The 22029-nt window shown below is 41.5% G+C and overlaps 2 protein-coding genes across 3 annotated transcripts; one reads left to right on the top strand and one right to left on the bottom strand.

The window, feature by feature from the left end:
* The first annotated feature begins 629 nt into the window (after nucleotides 1-629).
* LOC146979677 (pre-mRNA-processing factor 39) lies at nucleotides 630-11184 on the top strand. The gene is made up of 15 exons (XM_085789660.1): nucleotides 630-710; nucleotides 2149-2435; nucleotides 2586-2711; nucleotides 2820-2938; nucleotides 3936-4103; nucleotides 4418-4598; nucleotides 5578-5682; nucleotides 5983-6100; nucleotides 6193-6347; nucleotides 6478-6604; nucleotides 7261-7532; nucleotides 9202-9386; nucleotides 9490-9564; nucleotides 10346-10517; nucleotides 10613-11184. Exons 1-15 carry the CDS (start codon nucleotides 653-655, stop codon nucleotides 10682-10684), a joined length of 2220 nt encoding a protein of 739 aa, XP_085645786.1. The 5' UTR covers nucleotides 630-652; the 3' UTR covers nucleotides 10685-11184.
* A 1189-nt stretch (nucleotides 11185-12373) lies between these two features.
* On the bottom strand, nucleotides 12374-17423 carry ubxn1 (UBX domain protein 1). 2 transcript variants are annotated; one of them, XM_085789661.1, is made up of 10 exons: nucleotides 17388-17423; nucleotides 16776-16840; nucleotides 16614-16667; nucleotides 16348-16475; nucleotides 15457-15538; nucleotides 15181-15372; nucleotides 14579-14630; nucleotides 14337-14459; nucleotides 14071-14254; nucleotides 12374-12980 (listed from the first exon to the last, which is right to left on the bottom strand). In XM_085789661.1, exons 2-10 carry the CDS (start codon nucleotides 16832-16834, stop codon nucleotides 12940-12942), a joined length of 915 nt encoding a protein of 304 aa, XP_085645787.1. In that variant the 5' UTR covers nucleotides 16835-16840; nucleotides 17388-17423; the 3' UTR covers nucleotides 12374-12939. The 2 variants fall into 2 exon arrangements, with proteins under 2 accessions (XP_085645787.1, XP_085645788.1); XM_085789662.1 differs by having other exon boundaries at nucleotides 17298-17413.
* Nucleotides 17424-22029: the final 4606 nt, after the last annotated feature.

Below are 22029 nucleotides of genomic sequence, written 5' to 3' on the forward strand. Positions count from 1 at the left end.
AATTCAGTTTTTGGCCAATTACATTAATCTGTTATACACTGTTAAACATGAGCTTATTGTATCCCTCCCCCCCTTTTTTTTTACCACATCAAATCAAACTATTAGACTGAACGTACAAATTACAAACAAGACAAAAAACTACATAAACAACAGGAGGCTCAAGTAGTTTTTACAGTGGACATTTAAAAAATTGCCACTTTTGATTTTCTTTTCCCCATAATTAAATTTTTTGAAAAATATGTAGAAAAAATATCTAAGAAAAAAAAGGCAAAACGGATCAGATCAGTTATACGGTATCAGTTTGCTTTATTTATTTTTACTTAACTAAATTAATCAAAAGGAGTAGAATATATATCTGGAGTGAAGGAGTATTAGTTTTCAGCTTCACAGTCTATGGTTTTCAGTGACAGAAAAATAAAGTATCCAACTACCCGACGCCTGCACTCAGTCAGTTTAAATTTAACATTTGAGAACAAAATCAGGGCAAGATGTAAAAAAAAAGAGACCTCTATTGTAAAGAACAAATGCTGCGCAGTTTCTGTGTCCCTTTAAAAGGCAAAAAAAAAATAAAAATAATTAGTTACAGTTTTTTTTTGTAGTTTTCGTTCAAGTTGTTGTCGCGCCTGGATGACGTGGCAAGACGTTTCCCATCATGGCGGCCGAAGGCGGTGAGGAGCTGAGCGGCAACGGGGAGCTTGAAGAGTCTCCAGGTTAGTTTGATTAACGTGTGTGAGTTGTTTCAATGTGCGGGTGTGGGTCCTCACACGGACGCTGCCGTGCTCTGGTTTCACGTCCGGACGTCCAGGGCAGAAGCTTCAGCCGGGACGCGCTGTGTTTCCAGGGCAAAGCGTGAGCGGCTAGGCTAAGCTAATGTGATTGCAGCTAACTTACACAGCCTCTCTCTCTCTCTGAAACAACTTTAACTCCCCTCTCTGTGCTCAACAAAGGGCTGCATCACGTTTCATCACAGAGTAGTTGAGTTAGGTCCAAAAATAAAAGATAAAAACTGAACATACTGGAGCCTGAACTATGTTATTGTTATGAATGAAATCAACATGTGCAGGATTAGAGAGAGGGTGTTGAGAATAAAAGCCCTGAAATGACTGACTGTGTTTGTGTTTTGTTGGATGTGTTTGTTCTGTGTAGGTCATCAGCCGCAGGTTTACTCTCATGTTGAGCTGAACAACTGATTTGACTGCTCAGTATATACAAGATCAATCTGTTGCAAAAGTCTGTTTAGATTTTAAAAATCAAAGCTTGTTTATTACTGTTACTAGTTCACTCTAATTCATGCATGAGTGCAAAAAGAGGTTTTGTCTGAAAGTTAATTCATGACACACATTACATTCATTTGGGTAATGCATTTTTCTTGTGTCATAATAAAACGTTCTAGCATAGTGATTGTGAAAATGTGCACTGCAGGGAGGTACAAGAGAGGGTTTCCCAAGTTTGTCCTGTTGTCAGCCTTTGTCAGAGGTGCAAAAATGGCTCATAAATAGCATTTTTCGTTGTTTCAGAGTTAAATAAAGCTAATCGTTCAGTCTGTTGGCAGTTTTAATCAGCACATTTAATAATAATTTTAACATTCTCTAAGCTGTTTGGTTTTCTTCATTTTATCTGATAGTAAACTATTGTTGTGGGCTCTTGGTTAGGCCAAGACATTTGAAGATGTTAAACTGGCTTTTGGGCTACAGTGTTTGTTTTTTGTAGACAAAAAAAGCGAGGAGTGAAAAATAATCAGCAGAGTAATGATGATATAATTGTTACTCACAGCTCTAGAGTTCAAGTGTATTAGCCAAAGTCATTATCAAGCAAAAATGACTAAGATTCAGTTTGTCATTGAGAGTTTGTTGTTTTTAGATCATGTTAATCAAATTCAAACAACCTGAATCCAAACTGTGAACAATACCTTAGGATTTGTGGTGAATAATTTTCCACTGTTTCTGAGGTTTTGTTGACTGTACTAAGAAATATTCACTTAAAACCTCAAATTCTGAATCAGGTTCATTCAGGACAAGAGACGGTTTCAGGTCACAGATTTATTAAAAATATCCGGCGTTGTGGGAAAACATTTTGATGCATCAAAGAAGCTTATAAAGGAGATTTATCTGAATGACTCCTCCGACTGTGATCTTCTTCCCTCTTTAGCCATGGAGGCTTCGGAGGTTCCAGCGCCGCCTCCAATCGAGATGGCTGAGATGTCGGAGGAGAACGGCAGCGTCCCCGAAGCTCCCGAAGCTCCTGAAGTTCCCGAAGCTCCTGAGGCTCCCGAAGCTCCCGCGGACCCCGACCCTTCTCCCTACACCATGCCCCCGGCCGGAGACGACGAGGAGGGCGAACTGCCTGCTGACTTTGAGCGACTGTGGAAGGCCGCCAGCGACAATCCCCAAGACTTCACCAGCTGGACCGACCTGCTGCAGTACTGCGAGCAAGAGGTGTGTGTGGAAAGACGGCGGAGAACTGGTGGGAAACCATCGTATTGTCACTACGTATTGATGCATTATCACCTCAAATGTTTGGATCGTTGACCTCCAGTGTCGCCTCATGTCTGACATCTGGACTTGTGTTTTCTCTCTCCTGTTCAGAGTCACATCACGGCGTCACGCAGAGCGCTGGAGGCCTTTCTCGTCCGCTACCCGCTCTGCTACGGCTACTGGAAGAAATTTGCTGATCTTGAGCGCCGTGCGGGATACAACTCCAAAGCAGAGGAGGTAAAGAGTTTACGGTTTGGACATTGCCGACTTCTCCAAAGTGTTTTTTTTTGTTTTTGTTTTGTTTTTTATGAACCTGTGTGTGTGGTTGCGGTGTGTTTGTGGTAGGTGTGTGTTCAGGGTCTCCAGGCGATTCCTCTGAGTGTCGATCTGTGGATCCACTACATCAATCTGCTGCTGGGAACACTGGACATGAACCTGCCTGAGTCACCAAAGCGGATTCGCAGGTAAACGCACACTCCCACGCGTATATATACACATTTTAGACTCTTTGTTGTAATTTTTCATCTTTTCAAAGGAGCAGACTGGTTTACAGTGAGTTGGGTCCAGACCACAGTCAGCATGAGGGTCTTAGTCAAACCGAAGAGATTAATAAGAGGAAATGTAAATGCTTTGCCCCTATAAATCTTACTGAAATAAGTTTTAGCAGGATAACTAGGACCCTATAAAATCCATTTTATTTATTCCCAAATTCCGTTTTATTTTTTCACAAATTCCGTTTTTTCCGTGTTAATTTTTGAAAGTTCTGTTTTTTTACCTTTTACTCTTATTTTACTACCAAAAAGAGTGTGTTTTTAATGTTAATGACTAAAATGTACACACATTAAATAGAAATAAACACCACTTTTCCTCCAAACCAAATACTGCATGATGCAGCATAACACTGCACTATAACAAGTACTTTGAGTACCAACAAAATATTAATGCTTGAGCTGTAAACTGTTTCCAGTAAAATAAATATATTAGTTTGGTCATTGCATGTATGTTTATGCTTCTAGTCAACAGACTGTTGGCAGAATTTTCAAAACAACAGCTGAGTTGACACATACAAGTCACTGCTCAGCTCTGTACTGAGGGGTTAGTGTCCAGTTTCTTGTTGATTTTTTTTTTCAGATTTATTTCCTTCTGTGCAATTTTCCCCAGATATAAGTTCCTCTTCCACCCAAAAACAGCATTTCAGTCAAATGATGTCAAATGATGTCAAGTTCCGTGTTAATTTGCCAATTCCGCGATTCCGTGATCGTGGGCCCGAGATAACTACTGGTGTTGACAGCAGATAAACTACAGGATTAACTCCAGTTTACTGCCCTTTATTAAATATCTAAGACAACTCTCAATATATTCTGTTCAGACTTGATCTTAAAAAAGAAACCTCAGATGAGATTTGGTGCAGAACAGAGAGTTGTGTTCAGGTTTTGATGGTTTTCCAATCTCTACCCTCAGTGTGTTTGAGGACGCGGTCACGGCAGCAGGTCTGGACTTCCACTCAGACCGGCTCTGGGATCTGTATGTTGAGTGGGAGAAGGAGCAGGGGAACATGCAGAACGCAGCAGCCGTTCTGGACCGAGTCCTCAAAGTGCCCACTCAGCTCTACAACACACATTATGACAAGTGAGACCACACACACACACACACACACACACACACACACACACACAGGCCAAATATAACCCAGGATATCTTGAAGTAAATTTAGAGAAGAAATACTGATGTGAATGCATGAATGTTATTTCCCTTGTTGTTTAATAACAAATATTCCTATAACTTGAGGAAATGAAAGTCATTATCCAACGTCTCTGTGTTTCACTGTGCCATACATTTTCACAGTGGAGTTTTTCTTCCAGTCAACACACACAACAATCTTTTGAGTATTCACACTCGGGACACTGCTTCCTCCTTCTGTTTCTCCTCCTGCTCTCCGTCAGGCTTAAGGAGCACCTGAACGGCCACGAGCCCAAAGACGTTCTTTCTCCAGAGGAGTACGAGGAGCTGAGGACGCTGTGCCGCCAGAGCCAGAAGGCGGAGCGGGCTGAACAGGCCCAGGAGGAGGAGAAGGAGCGGCCGCCAGGGGAGGAAGAGCCCGCCACTCCTGAGGGCACAGACACGGTGAGTTACACCTGACCAGTTCTCACTTAACGTAGTTAAAGGGATAGTTCAACATTTTGGCAAATTGGCCCATTGCCATAATCCCTATAGTCATAACAGTAGGTTCGTTACCTTTAATTGTCGGTGCAAGATATTTTTAGAACGGCGGTGCAGAGCCGCGAGCTGCTCAGAGCTACGCTGCGGAGGCTAATGGAATTTCTTCCTTCAAACGCTTTTGTGGACAAGTTGTGACCTGCACATTCACCACGCTATGAGATAATAACAGAACGTTATGAGACAGAGTTGTTTTAGAGGTAAATTCATGCAAATCTACTGATGCGCGTTCTTGTCAAGGTCAGTTTTTCAGCAAGCAGTCTCTGCATTTACCTCGAAAATGACTCCATCTCGTAACGTCCTGTTATTATCTCATAGCGTGGTGAATGTGCAGGTCACAACTTGTCCACCAGAGCGTTTTGCAGTTGTTGGATTGTGTATTTGATGAGTTTGGTGAGGGAAACCAAGAAATCCCATTAGCCTCCGTAGCGTAGCTCTGAGCAGCTCGCGGCTCTGCTCCGCTGTTCTAAAAATAGCTTGCACTGACAATTAAAGGTAACAAACCTACTCCTAGAGAAAGAAGAAGACCGCACACTAGTTTTTGCTCCCGTGACAATTCAGCCCTTCATCTTGTCTGATGAAGGGCTGAGATGTCCGAAACGCTACCACTTGGTGTGTGACAATAAATTGTCACGGGAGCAAAAACTAGTGTGCAGTCTTCTTCTTTCTCTACCTGTATCTCCTTTTGTGGACCTGCACCTAGCCTCACGTTTTTGGGATGTGTGTGTTTTTGTTCTTACAACAAACCTACTCCTAACACTATAGGGATTATGACAATGGGCCAATTTACCAAAATATTGAACCATCCCTTTAAACATGTATATTGGCAAGATATAAATTGGGTGATGAGACGGTGGAATTGATGGTTGTTTTCTATCATTTGCAGGAGGAACTGATGCAGAAGATAAGGGAACAAGTGCTGGTTCGCAGGGACAAAGTTTACCAGGACAATGAGGGAGAAGTTCGCAAGAGGTGGCACTACGAAGACGCTGTGAGTTTGTTTTTGTTGTTTATCTCCTCTCTTTTCACAGACCTGTTAATTATGTCTTTTTAATCTCCACATTCCTTTCCTCCTGCTCTCCTCTATTCACAGTTCTCTTTTCTTTTGGAAACTTGAATCATCAAAGTTATTTTCTGTATTCCTTGTCTTTAATCCAGGGCTTGACATATGATTTGTCATATTATTTTGTTGCTCTTGGAGTAAAAAAAATGTTTTTCTGGGCACAAGAGCGAAATGAAACACAATAATCATAATTTAAGTCCCAGATCTCTCTCTCTCTCCATTGTGCAGATCAAGCGGCCGTACTTCCACGTCAAGTCGCTCGACCGCCTCCAGCTGCGAGCCTGGCACTCCTACCTGGACTGGGAAACCTCTCAGCTCAACAAGGACACCAAAGACCCGACGCAAGGTGACGATGCTGTCTGTTGTCAACTTTGTCTGTGGCTTCATCAGCTTGCGTCTGAAAGCGTCTGTAGGTTTGACACTCGTGTCCTTCATTAGATCCAAACCAGGCAGCCACAGAGGGGTCAGAGGTCACGACTCCACCTCAGGAAGTCTCAGAGGATGCTGCAGTCGCCCAAGACGACTACAGAGTTCGAATCCTGTTTGAGCGTTGCCTGATCGCCTGCGCTCTGTACGAGGAGTTCTGGACCAGGGTAAGATGGAGTGTGTGTGTGTGTGTGAGACCCATATATGGAGGAAGCTTTCACCAGAGCACATGTATGTATGATGTGTGTGTGTGTGTGTATATAATCTCTACCTAACGTACGCGTGTGTGTCGTTCAGTACATCCAGTACCTGGAGCCGCAGAGCGTGGACGAAGCTCGAGCTGTTTACAAACGAGCCTGTGAGATCCACCTGACGTATAAACCCAACATCCACATGCAGTGGGCCACCTTCGAGGAGAGGCACGGTGCGTGACACATGAACACACTGTGCAAACACGGGCTTTGCCATTTGTTCTTTTCTTTGAAAAGTTAAATATCTTAAGGCGGTTTGACTCACAGTTTGATGGATCAGTGAAATAGACAAGTTGTATATGTGTGGTGTGATACCAAGGGAGGTTAAAGACTATTTAGTTATAGCAGATTAATACCCTTATGTCTACATGTGGATATGGATTAAATCATCAAATAATCTCTGGGTTACTGTTAGTTTTTTTAATTATCTTATCAAAGATATTTCAGTCCGTTGTATTTCACAGGTTTTCACTTATGTGCCTTGATTGTTAAATTGATATGAAAGGTCTTATTTTTTTCCACCTATACCAACAATTTCATAATACTAACACAGAAGGATGATGTAAACAGTAGCCCATGTTTACATTGAGTGGTACTTGGCAACTCTTTGCATATCCCCAAAGCCAAGTAAACGTCTTTAAACAAAAGATGTATTCTTTTTTTAAATGTTTTTGTTCCTCTTCATGTAGGAGCATTAAACAAAATAGGAACCCATGTGTAAAGCAGTCAGAGCAAATACTTCATAAAGCCTCAAACCTTAATGTTGATCAGAACAATACTTTTTCATCAGCCACATTTAGTTGCCACCATGTTCATTAAACTCCAACAGGCGATCTAACCGAGGCTCGGCGAGTGCTAGAGGCCCTGGAGAAACACCTGCCAGGGTTGGCAGTCGTCCGTCTCCGCAGGGCCGCTCTGGAAAGACGAGCGGGCCATCTGGACCAATCAGAAGCTTTGCTGCAGGAGGCGGTGGCCGAATCCAAAGAGAAGCCCACGTTACACGCTTTCTACTCCATCAAACTGGCCCGTCTGCTGCTGAAGCTGGGGAGGAACCCCGCCAGAGCCCGGGGAGTTTTACAGGAGGCGCTGGAGATCAGTCCGGTGAGATGATGAACTCACACGCCCACAGGCATCACTGTTTCTGACCCATCTCCTCTCAACCCTTAAAGGGAGGGCTGGAGATCCTGAAAAACAGTGCTAGCAGGTCAAAAGTCCAAGCCCCTTTCCTCAGACTTCTCTCTGAAGCCTCAAGAGCTCAGGAAACCACAACGCTTGTTCAGCATTGGGTTTACATCGTGAAGCTGCAAAGGTGTTGCCCGCACGGCGCGACCCAATGTAATCCTAATGTGAGCTACGTGGCCTTTTTTCATTTTTGTGAAAAAGCATTTAATTAATTGGCTCTAATCGTAGTGTGAAGAGGATCTCAAACTATTTTGTAAAAAGCTCTCTAGAATTGGATCTCCAACCCTACCTTTAATTCTAAAGAAAAAGCTTTAAAAGTCAAACATGTGAATTAATTCATTTTTCTGTTAATAATTTCCCTTCAATAGCTGTGTTTACATGCGCAAATTTTCTTAATCAGATTAAAAATTTGAGGGATCGGAAAATCCGAATCCACTGTTTACATGGGCGCAAAATCAAATAATCCGATCATGACGTGCGTACACATGCACCGAGCTTTATTCAGAATAGCAGCATTTTGACATGCGCAGAGCTGTCTTTTTCCCTAAAACAACAGCAGAAGAAGAGTTGTACTTCCTGTACTACTGTAAACAAACCAATAAACGCGGAAGTGGCTCAATTTATCCCATTCAGTAGCCTACTCAAAATGGACCTGCGCCAGATTTTAAGAGCTGTTGCTGTACTCCTATATCGTTATTAAGCAGACTCAGCAACATGTACTACTGTTCCTGCCACTGATAAATCTCACCGGACCCATGAAAAGTGCGGATGTGAACACGCCATATCCCGCCCTCTATACACCCAAACACTATGGTCAATGCAAAACAGCGCGTGCATATTAATTAGCCATGTGCGCTCTGGAAATTTGGGGAGTTACGTCAGTGGAAGACGGTGAAGACAACAGACAGGGAGTGGGGAAAGAAGCGGATTACTCTGAAAGCGAGATACACGGCAATATCGGGTCGGTAGGCTACTACTCGCTCTCTTTTTTCTCTCCTCTCATCAGCTCCAAACTCACTCGTCCACCTCGTTAACTCAGCTGACAGAATAACAAGTCTCAGTAGATCCGTGTGGCTGCTGCCAGGGTGTTTTTAAACTTAGCGGGTTTGATTCCTGTCGGACGTCACACTGGAGTGTGTAAAAGCAAAAATGAATAGGCTAAATAAATAAGAACCGAGTAGAACTGTGTAGACAGCCGTGTCGCGCTAGTGGGAAAGGACGTAATGATCGGAATAAGTGTTTACATGGACCTCGTTCGGAATAACGATCGGTATAAACCACCCCTCTCGATCCGAACAGAATTTCTTTCGGATCGAGCCGAATCCGATCAGAATCTTCCAATTGACGTGTTTACATGACACATTTTTATTCGGATCAGCCCTTTATTCCGAATAAAAATGGTGGTCGTCACATTTGTTCATCAGTTATGTGTGTGAATGCTATATCACTTTCCTGTGAATGATAATTGAAGCCTTGGAAGTAAAAAGGCTAAATGTAGTAGTAGTAGTAGTAGTAGTAGTAGTAGTACTGGTACTGAAAACCAACAGTAGTGCTCTTTTTTATTTTAAATGTCCTCTCTTTGCCTCAGGACAATGATAAACTGCACTTGAACCTGTTGGAGCTGGAGGTGTCGGGCGACCCCTGGGCTTCGGCCGAGGCAGTGCAGGCCTGTGTGACACGAGCCTTGGCAGCGCCTCTCGCCTCGCACACCAAGATCCTGCTCTCACAGAGAGGCCTGCAGTTCGCCGAGGACTACAGCAACTCCATCCAGAGGTCAGAGTTCAACACAAGTCCTCCCATTAACAGACGTTTAAAAGCCGATTGGTCACGTAAAACCTGATGTTGTTCACCACCTCATTGTCTCTGTCCTCTGCAGTGTGCTGTCGATCTATGAAGGTCACCAGAAGCTGTTGAAGGAGCTCGGAGGAACAAAGAGAGGAGCAGAAAATGGGTAAGAGAAGAAAATTTTATTTAAAGAGATAGTTCAACATTTTGGCAAATTGGCCCATTGCCATAATCGCTATAGTCATAGCACTAGCTTCGTTACCTTTATTTGTCAGTGCAAGCTATTTTTAGAACAGCGGAGCAGAGCTGCTCAGAAAGTGGCTACGCTACGGAGGCTCATGGGATTTCTTAGTTTCCCTTATCAAACTCATCAAATACACAATCCAACAACTCCAAAACGCTCTCGTGGACAAGTTGTGACCTGCACATTCACCACGCTATGAGGGATATATTTATGGGCTATATTTGATGAGGGAAACCAAGAAATCCCATGAGCCTCCGTAGCGTAGCTCTGAGCAGCTCGCAGCTCTGCTCCGCCATTCTAAAAGTAGCTTGCACCGACAATGAAAGGAAACGAACCTACTGCTATGACTATAGGGATTATGGCAATGGGCCAATTTGCCAAAATGTTAAACTATCCCTTTAAAGATAAACTGATCAAGTCCTGATTAAATATTCATATTGATTTAACTACAGCTCCTGCATTTACGTAACCTGTCATTAGGTGAAATATATATTCTCTCTAGGTTTATGAATTGATGGAAACATTTGAGATAATATAAGATCAGTGCTCAAAAATCTGTGAACATATAAGTAGTAGTAAGTAGTAGTAGTAGTAGTAGTAGTATATTTTTTTAAACATCTTTAAGTCATAACTTAAAGAAGAATGAAGGTTAAAAACGGGTGGAAGTGATGTTCCTGCTGTTGATCGATTGTTTGACCTGCAGAGACGACGATTCAGAAAAACTCAGCAAAAGCGAGGACGGCTCTGCTGTTGCCGTGTCCTCACAAGCCCCGCCCGCCATGCCGCATGTCCCCATCACCACGCCCCCTCCACCCATGATGGGCACCGACATGAGCGCGCAGGCCGGCTACGGCGGATACAGCAGCTGGTACCAGGTACGATGATAACCTGTCGGTGCGGCGGCGATCAATCAGGATGGGCGAACGGTGACAGAAGTATCGTTAATCTGTCTGTTGTGATTTGTTTCCAGCAACCACAGTACGGCAGCTACGGCTACCAGAACACCTGGAACTACAACCAGGGCTACTATCCTCCCAGCTAAAAAGATCAACGGCGCCAGATGTGCAGCACCCGAAGACCATGGGAAGCAGTTTGACCCAGGACGACTTCTCAGCTGAACAACAATCTCGAAGCATCCAAGTCCTGCCGGTTTAGTCCTGCTTAAAAAAAAAAAAATCCCAGCATCCTTTCCTCTCCGTCCTTCCTCTGAGTAATCTCACTGTCCTGGATTTGTGAAATTGAGAGACCAGAGTCGAGATCGTTGTAACATCGTGTCGTTTGACAAGCGTTGAGTCTGAGGGACAGGTGGGAAGACGACGAAAGGAAAACAAGTGACGTTCATTTTCAGTGCATCCGTGTCTCTGCATTTTAATCAGAACTATTTTTGTATTTGTTTGCAAGCCAACCCCTCCGCTTGTGTTTTAAAGGTATCCACAACTTTACAGGTGACGTATGATTGACATTTTGTACCATTCCACACAATAGGCCATTTGTTGTTTTTTCTAATGTATATAAAGGTGTTTTATAGTGTGTCACGGCAGATCTCCTTTGTGTTTTGTGTCTCCTTGTCTCCATGATACTCATCAAAGGTGAATCTGAAACTTAGGGCTTGTGCATCTTTTTAATAGTGGGAAAGAATCTGGAAATTTCTGTTTATGTTTTATTAGCTAACTTAGCCTTGAATTCAACTGAAGACCACCTCATTTATTAGTGCGATACTTCGATAGGTACATGAATGTAGCACTCATTTTCTTTTTTAAGATCAGTCCTCTTATGACTAAGCCGCCTTCAGTGTTACATAAAGGAAACAAGTGCTATTTATGAATTTGAGGGACTTCTGCTACTGGCTGGCGCTGCCTAATAGAAATTATTTTTTATAATGGTGTCAAATACTGAAATAATGTGAAAATTAATAATGTGAACCAAACATCTGGGACACAACAACAAGCTGGTGAACACAGTGGAAAATGTAGCAGCTCAAAATACAGATCTTTCCCCCAAGTGTTGAGAGAGCAACGAGACGAGAGTGGACAGTGGACACCGCTTGGACACAAACGTGGCTCCAAATGAATGATTATGTTGTTCCTGAACTCCCGGTTGTGGACAGAAGCAACTGTTTGCTAACAACGGTGTCATATCAACATTAAAAAGTGATGATGACGTCGACCTTTTGTCCACAGCTTCTCCAGGGTGTCGACACCACAGCGTGTGAAAGCTCCTGGCTTTAGAAACCAGCAAGTCTTCAGGTTTTCACAACAAACTATTTGACGTAAAGTGGGATAAGCACGGGTGTCTCTAATTAAAGGTAATTACAGGTGCGTCACACGGCTCAGTCCTTTAAAGTTGTGACAATATGTAAACATGCTCGATCCCACAACCCCCAAACTAAAGGAATTCAGCCGACATTGTTGTTTTTTTTAGTTTACACCTGTACTTTTTCATGTTTACGTCTTATTTCATCAATCATCCATCCAGGTGCATGACAAATGGACTGTAGATGCTTTTGGCCAATCCCAGCTTCCCATGGTTTAATAAAATGTCTGAAACTATCCATGTCACATAAAATCGCACAATTATGAAGATTATTCTGTTTGCTCTTTTTTTCCCCTTTACCGGCTTTTCTCAATGCTCCATTTTGCAAACAAACCTCTGAATTTTGCCAAATCCCAGAGAGATTTTTTTTAAATACAGACCATCATAATATCTTTTTAGAAAATCCAGTCCATCATCGTTTTTCTCCAAGTCAGCTTTATTGTTAAGTAGATTCTTGGTGATTATGTAGACATAACTGTCAATATATTTTAACTTATAAAAAAAAAACAGCAAAGTAGAATTTCACAAAATCAGGAAGATAGTGGGGATTAAATTTAAGGCCCTTTCAGAACCAATCAAGTAGGTCTCCTGTGGTGCTTTCTTTGCTATTCAAGGATCAGGTTAAAACTGAATAAATTTGTTCTGTAACATTTTTGTAATTGTGTTGCTGAAACCAAGAGCGGTGCTCCTTGAAGCAGTAGTATCAGTCAGAAGCCAGCTATCTTCACTTTGTTCTTGTTCGGTAAAAGGTCACTGTCAATCCAATCTACAGCCCAGTGGAATCAGCCCAGAAAAGGCCACACGTTCGTACTAAGAACTATTGTCTGAACACAGCCCCCAGCTCCACCTCTGCTTTCGTTCAGGTAGCTGGCTTATTGAGTGATACTAAAAAAAAGGTGGTGTCTCCGTTCCTGGATCCGTCTCTATCTGATGGTGATGTAGTGGAAGTGGTGAGGTAGGCTCACAGAGCAGATCCTCCAGGACTCACTTTTTGGTAACAACCAGCACAGCTGAAGGCACCAAACCTAAAAGAAAAAAGACACAAAAGTAGTGGAAAATGTTAAGATACAGTCTGAAAGTGTCTGAGCAAAGAAAACCTGTGTCATAAAAGCATTATTATGGCTCCTACAGAAGTTATTTTGATGACAAATTCAGGTGTACAGTCGCTGAACTTCAGGAATACAGAGAATAAATGTTAGGAACTATCTAAGATGTTATAACATTATTCTAAAGTTGAATGGCAAGGCAATTTTATTTGTATAGCCCCTTTTTTACAAACAGTATGTCTCAAAGGGCTTTACATGGCATCATAACAACATCCTCTGCCGGCTTAGACCCTCACATCAACTGAGGAAAAACTCCATGGAAAACCCTTTTAACAGGGAAAAACCGGAGAAACCTCCCTCACCCAGGACGGGCAGACATGCAATAGATGTTGTTACATACAGAATGGCCCACTCTATCTAACAAGCATGATGAACACTGGATTTTATTCATTTTTAAAGCCCTCACTGGTCTTTAACCACCCTATATCAACTATTAGTATCTTTTAATGCAAGTCTCTATCATACACACTCAGAGGATGGGCTCACACTGCAGGCTTCTGTTCATACTGAATTTGGAAAGTCCAGTCTTTCTTACTGTGCACCTGCAAAACCATCTGAAACTTACCACACTTTTATCATTAGGACAATTTGAATCCATGATTGCATCTTATTTTACCCCCAACTGCTGCTCCTGTTTTTAATTAGACTTCTCTTTTTTCAATACATCTTTGTCACCTTTACTTTTTGGTATTTCTGATATGTTCATTGTATGTTTCAAATGTTTTGTGTTTTGTCTCGGCTACATTGTAAATGAGGTTGCTTCCTTGATATATCTTCGAGTTTAAATAAAGGTTATAATAATCTCTATGTTTCATCGGGTACATACATATTCTCCTGACCGTTTACATCTGGTGCGACATATGTAGTCTCCTCTGTCTGGATATTTTATCCAGATAATAACATCTGAACAATTACAGCTAGGTTTATTAACGCTTATCCAACTGGACTGGATTTAACTCTCAGATACAATTTCTTTGTTAGTACCACTCCTCTTAAATCCAGTACTCACCCAGCTCTTTCAGGGGCTTCTCCATGTCCAGTTCGGTGTAGACGTGGCGTGGGTAGGGCGACAGCAGCGTGAAGTCCTGACCCTCAGGCGTGTTGCCGTTCATTTGCACATAGACACGAACCGCCGCCAGCGGCTCCTGGGCCTTGAAAACCGTTGTGATGGTAGTGCCGTCCAGCATACGCACCTGTAAAAACACAGCGGAAGAGTCAGGAAGCTGCAGGTGGAGGAAGACGAGAGGAGAAGCGGGCGATGGATGAGACCTGTACCTGTATCCTGGACTCATCATACTCCTTCTTAGTGGGCGGGGGGCCTTGGCTGGTGGGCGACGAGGGGCTGGGCTGAGTAGGTTGGGACGATGCGGCCGTGCTCGGGGGGGCTCCACCTCCGAACTAGACATGAAAAAAAGCACACTCATCTAAGTTACTGGACACAGCCGAAGTGAGATTGCAAAGAAACTGGAAGTGACGAAGACAAAAGGAAAACTGAACTACGCCATTGATAACGTTACCTTTTGTGCTCTTTCCTCACGGTCTCGCGCTATCTTGTCTTTAACCCTTTGCCTGACAGGAACAAATACAAGTAACATTAAAAATACAGTTCAACAGACTTACAGAAGTTGAGAGCAGATGTCTGTTCATATTTTCTTATTTGCATATTTTTCATGTTGTTTTTGGTTCTAACTTCTGAGTTTGTAACCCTTTCCAGTGACCACCTGACTTTTCCCCAATTTCATTTTCCTGTCTCAGTTTGTGTAAAGGAGAACGAAGGTGCCATCTACCTCTACATTATGGCTCTTATCTTTTGATATTTCTTATGAAATTCATGAATAATAATGATCTGTATAATAAAAAAAAAAGTTTTTAAAAAGTTTTTAGGCTGGTACCTTTTTGGCTTTATTCTAAAACTTTCTCTGAGGTCTCCTTGAATATATTTCAGAAGGAGGTCCTGATATCTTTTAAGAAGTGGAAACATCTTTGGGCTGTTTAGGTACTGAAGAATTTGAATACAGATTAAACGTGATAAACTGGTTCATGTCTTTGTACAGAGTCAACAACTATGACCTGAATCTCCTTTTGCTTGCTCAGAAATGTGTTATAATAAACGCCTTACCTTGCTATTTTGTCCTCCATTTTCTCTTTCCTGCGCATGTCAGCGAGCTTCTTCATATCATCATCCTGCAGTTTTTGGCGGATCTGCTGCAGCTCTTGGCCCTGCCTCCTCCGCATCTTCTCTCTCTCCACCTCCTCGGCCCGCTCTCGCTCTCTTCTCTCCGCCTGCTTCACCCGCATCAGCTCCTCTAGCCTGAAAAAGGAGACTTTTTACTTTTCCAGTCTCTGAAATGACTGTTTACACATCATTCTTCAGTAAAAAAAAAAGCTCCCTGACCTCTTGACTTGGTCACGTTTCTCCTCCTCGGTCATTAGCCGCCTCCCATTCGGAGCATTCTCATCGTCGATCATATCTCCACCTGAAGCCACAACAAACGGAAAGTTAAAGAAACAGAAACAGAGGGAGGGACGGAGAGAGAACGGCTGTAAACCTCAACCACCATCGAAGCAATGGTTGCGCAGGCGCACGTGATCTACATCCTCATCACCACAAACCTTAAAACCTCAATGAGTCAGAGAAACCAATCAGCTGATTAACCATTAGACTATGTTCAGTCACAGACTTTTCATTTTACCTCAGATTAATTACATGTAATGTGTTGGTTACAGATGAAAATTACACATTATGGAAGTGACTAAAGGATGTGGGCAACACGGATAAATTCAACTGTCATATATGACAATGTCAGCATATATCCTAATGTTGTAATTCAACTAAGAAACACTTTGCAGGTAAAATCATCATCAATCATGATGCAATAGTAGTGGATGTGTGGTTATTGTCTTTCAATTGTGTAATATGTATATAATAATGTGTATATAATGTGTTACCTTTTTATATGCAGTATTTTATTGTTACCTTTTTATAGGATGTCCTTTAACATCAGGCAGAGGGACTACTGATGTATATTAGCCTCTTAGCTAACATGGGTACAGTTACATTTGTTTTTACAATGTTTTGTTAATGTACACTGTCCCTTTTCAAATAAACGAATAAATAAAATAAAAAATCAGATGGGAATGTCTCAATCTGTCTAATCACGTGAATTAAATAACTTACAATTAATAAAGTGACACGCTGGGTAGCTACACTATGATACATTTTTGACCGTACTTGGTGGCAGACAAATGTATATATCGTCTCAAGACTCGAATCATCATGTGTCACCTTCAGCAGTGTCGGCGAGGTTTGGCTCCTCTGCGTTGGACTGGCTGTCTGCTCCTTCTGCCAGGACGTTTCCCACGGGCGGCACATAGGGCTCGTCAATGTCAGGGTCGTTCTCATGCTCCATTAACCTGAGGAAAGCACATCACAGAGGAAACACCAGGGGTAAACTGTTGTGAGGTTGACAAACTGGGGCTGTGGCACCAAGGACTGTTAACCTGGGGAATTACAACAAGTACGATGATGATAACTCTGTCTGTCACGCTCACCAGTCCATGGCTTGCTCTATCCCCTGGTTCCCTGTGTTGGCCACCGCCTTCTCCCTGAAAACATCAACACAACACGACAAGAGGAGTTTTATTTTACTAAAAATCCAGTTTCATATCCAGAAACCATGTCACACAGGATCAGTTTCTGTCTGTGTCACTCACGCTCTGTTTCTGTCAAAGCCCATTTCCAGAAGGCTCTCTAGTGTTGTGAGCTCTGCCATTTTGACCTGAAACAGATTGTACACATGCTGGTGAATTATAACAAGATTGGCATTTTTCTTTCATTTTGTGATAGAGTTCCAGAAAGTAAAACACAACAAACAAAAAAAACAAACGGTTCATCAAACTTATATCACCATCTGAAGTCAATGCAGATCATGACTTTTGTTTTAGCCCATAATACAAATGTGGTGAACACAGGGCACAATGTGAACAAAAAGTACAATGTCCTTGAACAGCAGTCTGACAAAAAAACAACAACACTTGTTTACCTGTTGTCTAGTTGTAGCTATTCAGTATCACAACTAACGTTTTGTTGGGAGCTAAAATTAGCATTAATGTGGCTAACGTTCAAATTGCGAAAGCTAGCTGTTAACTCTTCGCGGGCTATCACGATTAAAAACTACCGCGAGCTCTCACGCCGCTCTCTGTCACTTAATCTGTCAATGTATGTTTGTATGTTACCAGTTAAGGTAAAGAGGAGTGTTAATTTATTCCTCCCAGAGGTTATTTCAGCCCTTATACTCGTGAAAACAACATTAGTTAGCTACTCACACATCAGCCAACACCGCTTCAGCAGTACGGGAGCCCACAGGGGTCAAACAGAACGGCTCCGAATAGCGATTCTCCCGCCCCCCCTCTGCTCTTTGGAGCTGTAGTAAAAATAATAATAATAATAATAATAATAATAACGCGAAAATCTTTATTTGATCGACCGTATCATGATTCAGAAACCACTGATCACTGAATTTAACAAAAAGAAAAGATGATAGACATATGAGATAGATAGGCTAATAGTATAGGCTCCTCCTACCATGAAAGTAAAAGTTTTTGTTTGAGTGTTGGGTTAGATTTTCTGGATTGGATAATAATTATCCTAAGTGTAGCTAAGTAAACTTTCAATTACATAGACGCACATTATCAGGGCAGAGCTGAACTGGACTCTTATCAGTTTCCTTCTTACCAACATTTAGATGCCTGTTTTACATTAAATATGGACATATCTTGTGTCTATTCTCTTGAAGTGAACAACAGCTGCATACTAAAACATGGAGATGTCCCAATTTCCATTGTAAAGAAAAAGCATGTATTGTATGATGCCTGTGCAGTTTGTAGGAATTCTTATTTCAGTTGATTTTTGTTCCAGTTATGTGCTGACATGAGCAAGATGTTTGAGGCTGGATGGATGGTGTCACTGATTGGCCACTCTCCAGTAGGCTACGGTTGTATCTCATCATCATGTGCCTGTGGGTGTTTGAGCAGAATGGAGTTTATTGAGTTTTATGAGCAGGTTGGGTCTGTTACATATTTACAGTAAGTATAATGATTAATTTTTTCTATCTCCCCCCCACAGAGTTTTAAGCAGCCCTCATTCACGAGCCGGCCACTCGTGGGGACAGACTTGTGTCTCCATCTGCTAATTTCTGCCTCACTTCTTTCCTCCTTTTAAAGTTTACCATTGTCTCACTTTTATCTGTTTTCCTCTCAATTTTTAAAAATCTCTCTCTCTCTCTCTGAATCAAAGTCTTGTGTGCAGTATTTACTTGGTGAGTATAAACATTTCTTGGATTTTAATGTGATTATTGGACTAATGGAACATATAGTTTGCATTAAAACTAAAATTATGAGTTTTGTATTGTGTATTGTTTAAACATTTATTGAACACCCACTGTGTCAGCAATTTGAGCAGCTATTCATTATGGGTGCATTTATATTCTTTGGTGAGGAAAAACCTGAATCACAGATCATCCATTGGACGATTTGGCACTACATTTAAAATGAACTGAATGGCTATAAAGAGAGACAGAAACTGTCTCCTGAGCAAATTTATGAAATTATATGAGCTCCCAAGCCTTCATGATGAAGTTATTGGTTCCCAGGCAATAAGCATGTGTTCCTTCTGTCCGCTATAGCTTTTTGGATGACCGAAATAATTTCACTCAACTGTGAATGTTACTAAAACCAACTTTTGCATAATGTCATTTCAGTAAAAGAGAGCGATTTCCTCCTCAAAATTTCTGCACCTGTTGTGCCTGTCCATCCATGGGCCATTACAACTATTGTCAAGGGGGGCATCTCAAGATTGACTGAAATGTAATGTGATCAGGATATTAAAGGTAACTTCTGTAATTTTTGTGAAATCTAAAACCAGATTAATCGAGTGGAAAGGGCGAGTATGGAAATGTGTTAAAAAGAATCCTGTTGCACAAAGGTCTTTTTTTTTAATATGTCTCTTTTTTTCTGAAATTCTACTTTGTGTCACAATATTGTCTAGATCAGACTCTGTCCAGGTTACATATTAAGGTGCAACAATCATAAACATCATTTTCATTCTAATCTGAGTGCAGAGATTCAGGATAAAGAGTCTCTGAATGCATTTTCAGTTAACTTATCTTGCAGAAAAAAGAGCAAAGGGGACAATAGGGGTGAAGTTCTCTTGGCCTACCTTTGAATTACTTTATGGCTCTGTTTTTTTGTTTTTTGTTTTACAGAGAGGGTTAAGGGTCAAAGCTCATGGATAAGTTAAGAGAGATACTGGGAAACCAAGGACATGAGGTGTACACAAGGAAATGATGCATGCTGCTGTTTATTACCCATCTTCAAAGCCATACCAGTGTCTATTTCAGTGGACAAAAGGTTCAAATTCACTTGCTGGGATGGCACTCCCTCTTGACTCCTTGAACACTTTCACTGTAAGTGAATTACATTGATTTTATTGGAGTCAAAAGGGTAACCTGCAACTTTAGAGGCAATAAAAACCAAGATCAGGAGACACAAGGCTGTGGTGAATCATATCTTACTAACCATTTATTAGGTGCGGGTGTATTATCACGTTAACACTCATACAGTATATAAAATATGCAATAAAATGACTTTGCAGTCAGCAAGGTCCAACCAAAAGAGGGCAGCAATATTTTATTTGTGGGAAACTTCTATGACACTAGTGCTATGTAGGTTTAGTATGTAGGGTTATGAGGGATCTTTCTTTGAATGATTGTTGACATGAAGCAGTAGAGAGAAGAATTGTATGATACCCACACACACAACTTTTATTGTGCATTTTAGTTCACAAATGAAAAAAATCACATCTGGATGATTGCAATCAAAACCTCAAAAAGTATTCCCAAGCACTTGAAGTAACCTAAACCCCGTTGTGAAATAGATATTACTGTTTTGTTATGGTCTACCATTGCTGTCAGCTGTGTTGTTTCAGTGGGTCTCACCAGCTGTAACAGCATCTCCATATGGAAAAAACTCTGGCTTCCAGTGGAGCTGCTGTTATCTGTGGAGGGACACCTCTTGTCATCGAAACACTGCCGGGACTCTGATACATCTGACTTTCCAATGTCAGTGGGTTGTTTACAGCAGCACCTTCCAATAGTTGTTTTTACATCCAGTTTCATGTTCATGCTTATTACTGTGTAGGTTGCCCTGAGATTAAAATAAATCCAATTTTCTATAACTGTCTCTCTGTTTCTTTGTTAAACTATTTTTTACAGACATGACATTGAAGGACACCTCTCTTACCATCATCATATTAAATGTGTGTGTGCGCGACATATAACTGTAAAGGTAACATCTCTAGTTAATGGTAATACATGACTGAATGAAATTTAACATCTTTGTTAAACCATCATGTAGGCTACCCCGAAGTGCCCAACCCACATGAGCTTACATGCATTTCAGTTTTAGTGTTGGCAAGTAAAAGGATGAGTGTGTGTTTCGGCTGAATAAACAATGTGACTGCTCTACCAGCTCAATGTCAAGCATTGCTTTGTACTAATGTCCACACAACAAACAAGAATGTCAGAGTCAGACTGAAAAACAAAATTCTGTTACAGGCTCTACAGACAAATCTGAAAATACACACTTAGACTAGAAATACAAAGTAAAAGAAAGAAAGAACGAAAGAAAGAAAGAAAGAAAACTGAAAATAAAAGTTGGAGACATAGTGGCCTATCTATTTGTAATTAGATCAGCCATTTGAAGTAAAAACCAAAACCACACATTACAGTAACCCATTTGTGTTACTGGAATGGATGAAATATTCTGCTGAATTCAAGCTGTAAACCCCTCTGGGGATGATGAGCTATTATAAAGGAAAGCTTTAAATGCATCTCTTTAATTTCAAATTAGAAAACACAGTAGAGAGAGAGAGAGAGAGAGAGAGAGAGAGGATGTTGTAGCTTGTATTGTTGTAGTCTTTTGCTGGACTGAAGCACTTACAGTATACATTGATTGGATGAAAACATGTGCCAAATTAGTTATGCAAATGCTTCAGTTGAGTCTTGCAATGGAAGTATTATGATATTATAATAGGCTACTACAAGAGAAAATCAATGAATGTGTTATAACTAAAGGAATTAAAATGAGTTTTTGTTGAAATGCCTTTCATTTTCAGTGTTAACTGAGATTGTTTTTTTGTTTTTTAATGGCAAGACTGTTTACATGCTAACAGGTTCAAAAGAAAGCATTTAAGATCTATCCTTCCATCTTGCTATGGACCCAGAGTCCGAAATAAAGAAATATTGTATATCCTGACAAAAGAAAGCATCAGAGGTTGTCTATTACCCCCTACATACAGTATATAAACCCAAAAATTGAAAAGTTTGGGGGAAAAACACTGTAACATCTCTGAATAAAATTGAATAAATTAATAATCAGGGCCCTTTAATGTTGAGAATAGCATAAATAAAGAAAAAGACACTTTCCACAAATTGCGGAAGTTGGGGCATAAATATAGCTTCCTACTATTTTTTTTAATAGTCTGGTGTGGGTTGCATGGTTCATAGATAATATGTCAGGTAGGGTGTGCAGGGTTGAGGCTCTTACTGTGAAACAAACGTCAGTGCTTCCGGTATCCGCGTGCCTGCCAGCCTCCTCCTTCCTTGGTGCCGTTGTTCACCAACTGACAGCCGCTACAGCCGTTAGCTAACCGTTTAGCTAAGCTAGCAGCAGCAGCGGAGGAGAACCGGCCGAAGGAGAGGCGTCGCGACGGTGTTTTACAGTCACAGCAGAGCAGCGTAACATTACAATTCGTCACCCACAGCTAGATATTAATGCCGGAGTGTGGCTGACTGGTCTTGGGAGTGCCAACGTCATCTGAAGAGGGAGTCCTCCACGAATGACTGGCTGACTGGCTGGCTGAGTGTGTGTGTGGCTACGAGCTAACGAAGAGGAGGGTGGGGACAAAAAA

The sequence above is a fragment of the Trachurus japonicus genome, chromosome 10, assembly GCF_045865225.1.
Source record: "Trachurus japonicus isolate A0001 chromosome 10, Traja_1.0".
In the NCBI taxonomy this organism is placed as follows: Eukaryota; Metazoa; Chordata; class Actinopteri; order Carangiformes; family Carangidae; genus Trachurus; species Trachurus japonicus.

What these genes read in the sequence shown, in the direction of transcription:
- ubxn1 (XM_085789661.1), bottom strand. Translation starts at nt 16,834, where the DNA reads ATGGCAGAGCTCACAACACTAGAGAGCCTTCTGGAAATGGGCTTTGAC. An exon ending in ATAGAGCAAGCCATGGACTG is followed by an intron (nt 16,476 to 16,613) that starts GTGAGCGTGACA and finishes TGCTTTCCTCAG; the next exon opens with GTTAATGGAGCATGAGAACG. An exon ending in AAACGTGACCAAGTCAAGAG is followed by an intron (nt 15,373 to 15,456) that starts GTCAGGGAGCTT and finishes CTCCTTTTTCAG; the next exon opens with GCTAGAGGAGCTGATGCGGG.
- LOC146979677 (XM_085789660.1), top strand. Translation starts at nt 653, where the DNA reads ATGGCGGCCGAAGGCGGTGAGGAGCTGAGCGGCAACGGGGAGCTTGAA. An exon ending in GGAGCTTGAAGAGTCTCCAG is followed by an intron (nt 711 to 2,148) that starts GTTAGTTTGATT and finishes TTCCCTCTTTAG; the next exon opens with CCATGGAGGCTTCGGAGGTT. An exon ending in GGTGGCACTACGAAGACGCT is followed by an intron (nt 5,683 to 5,982) that starts GTGAGTTTGTTT and finishes TCCATTGTGCAG; the next exon opens with ATCAAGCGGCCGTACTTCCA.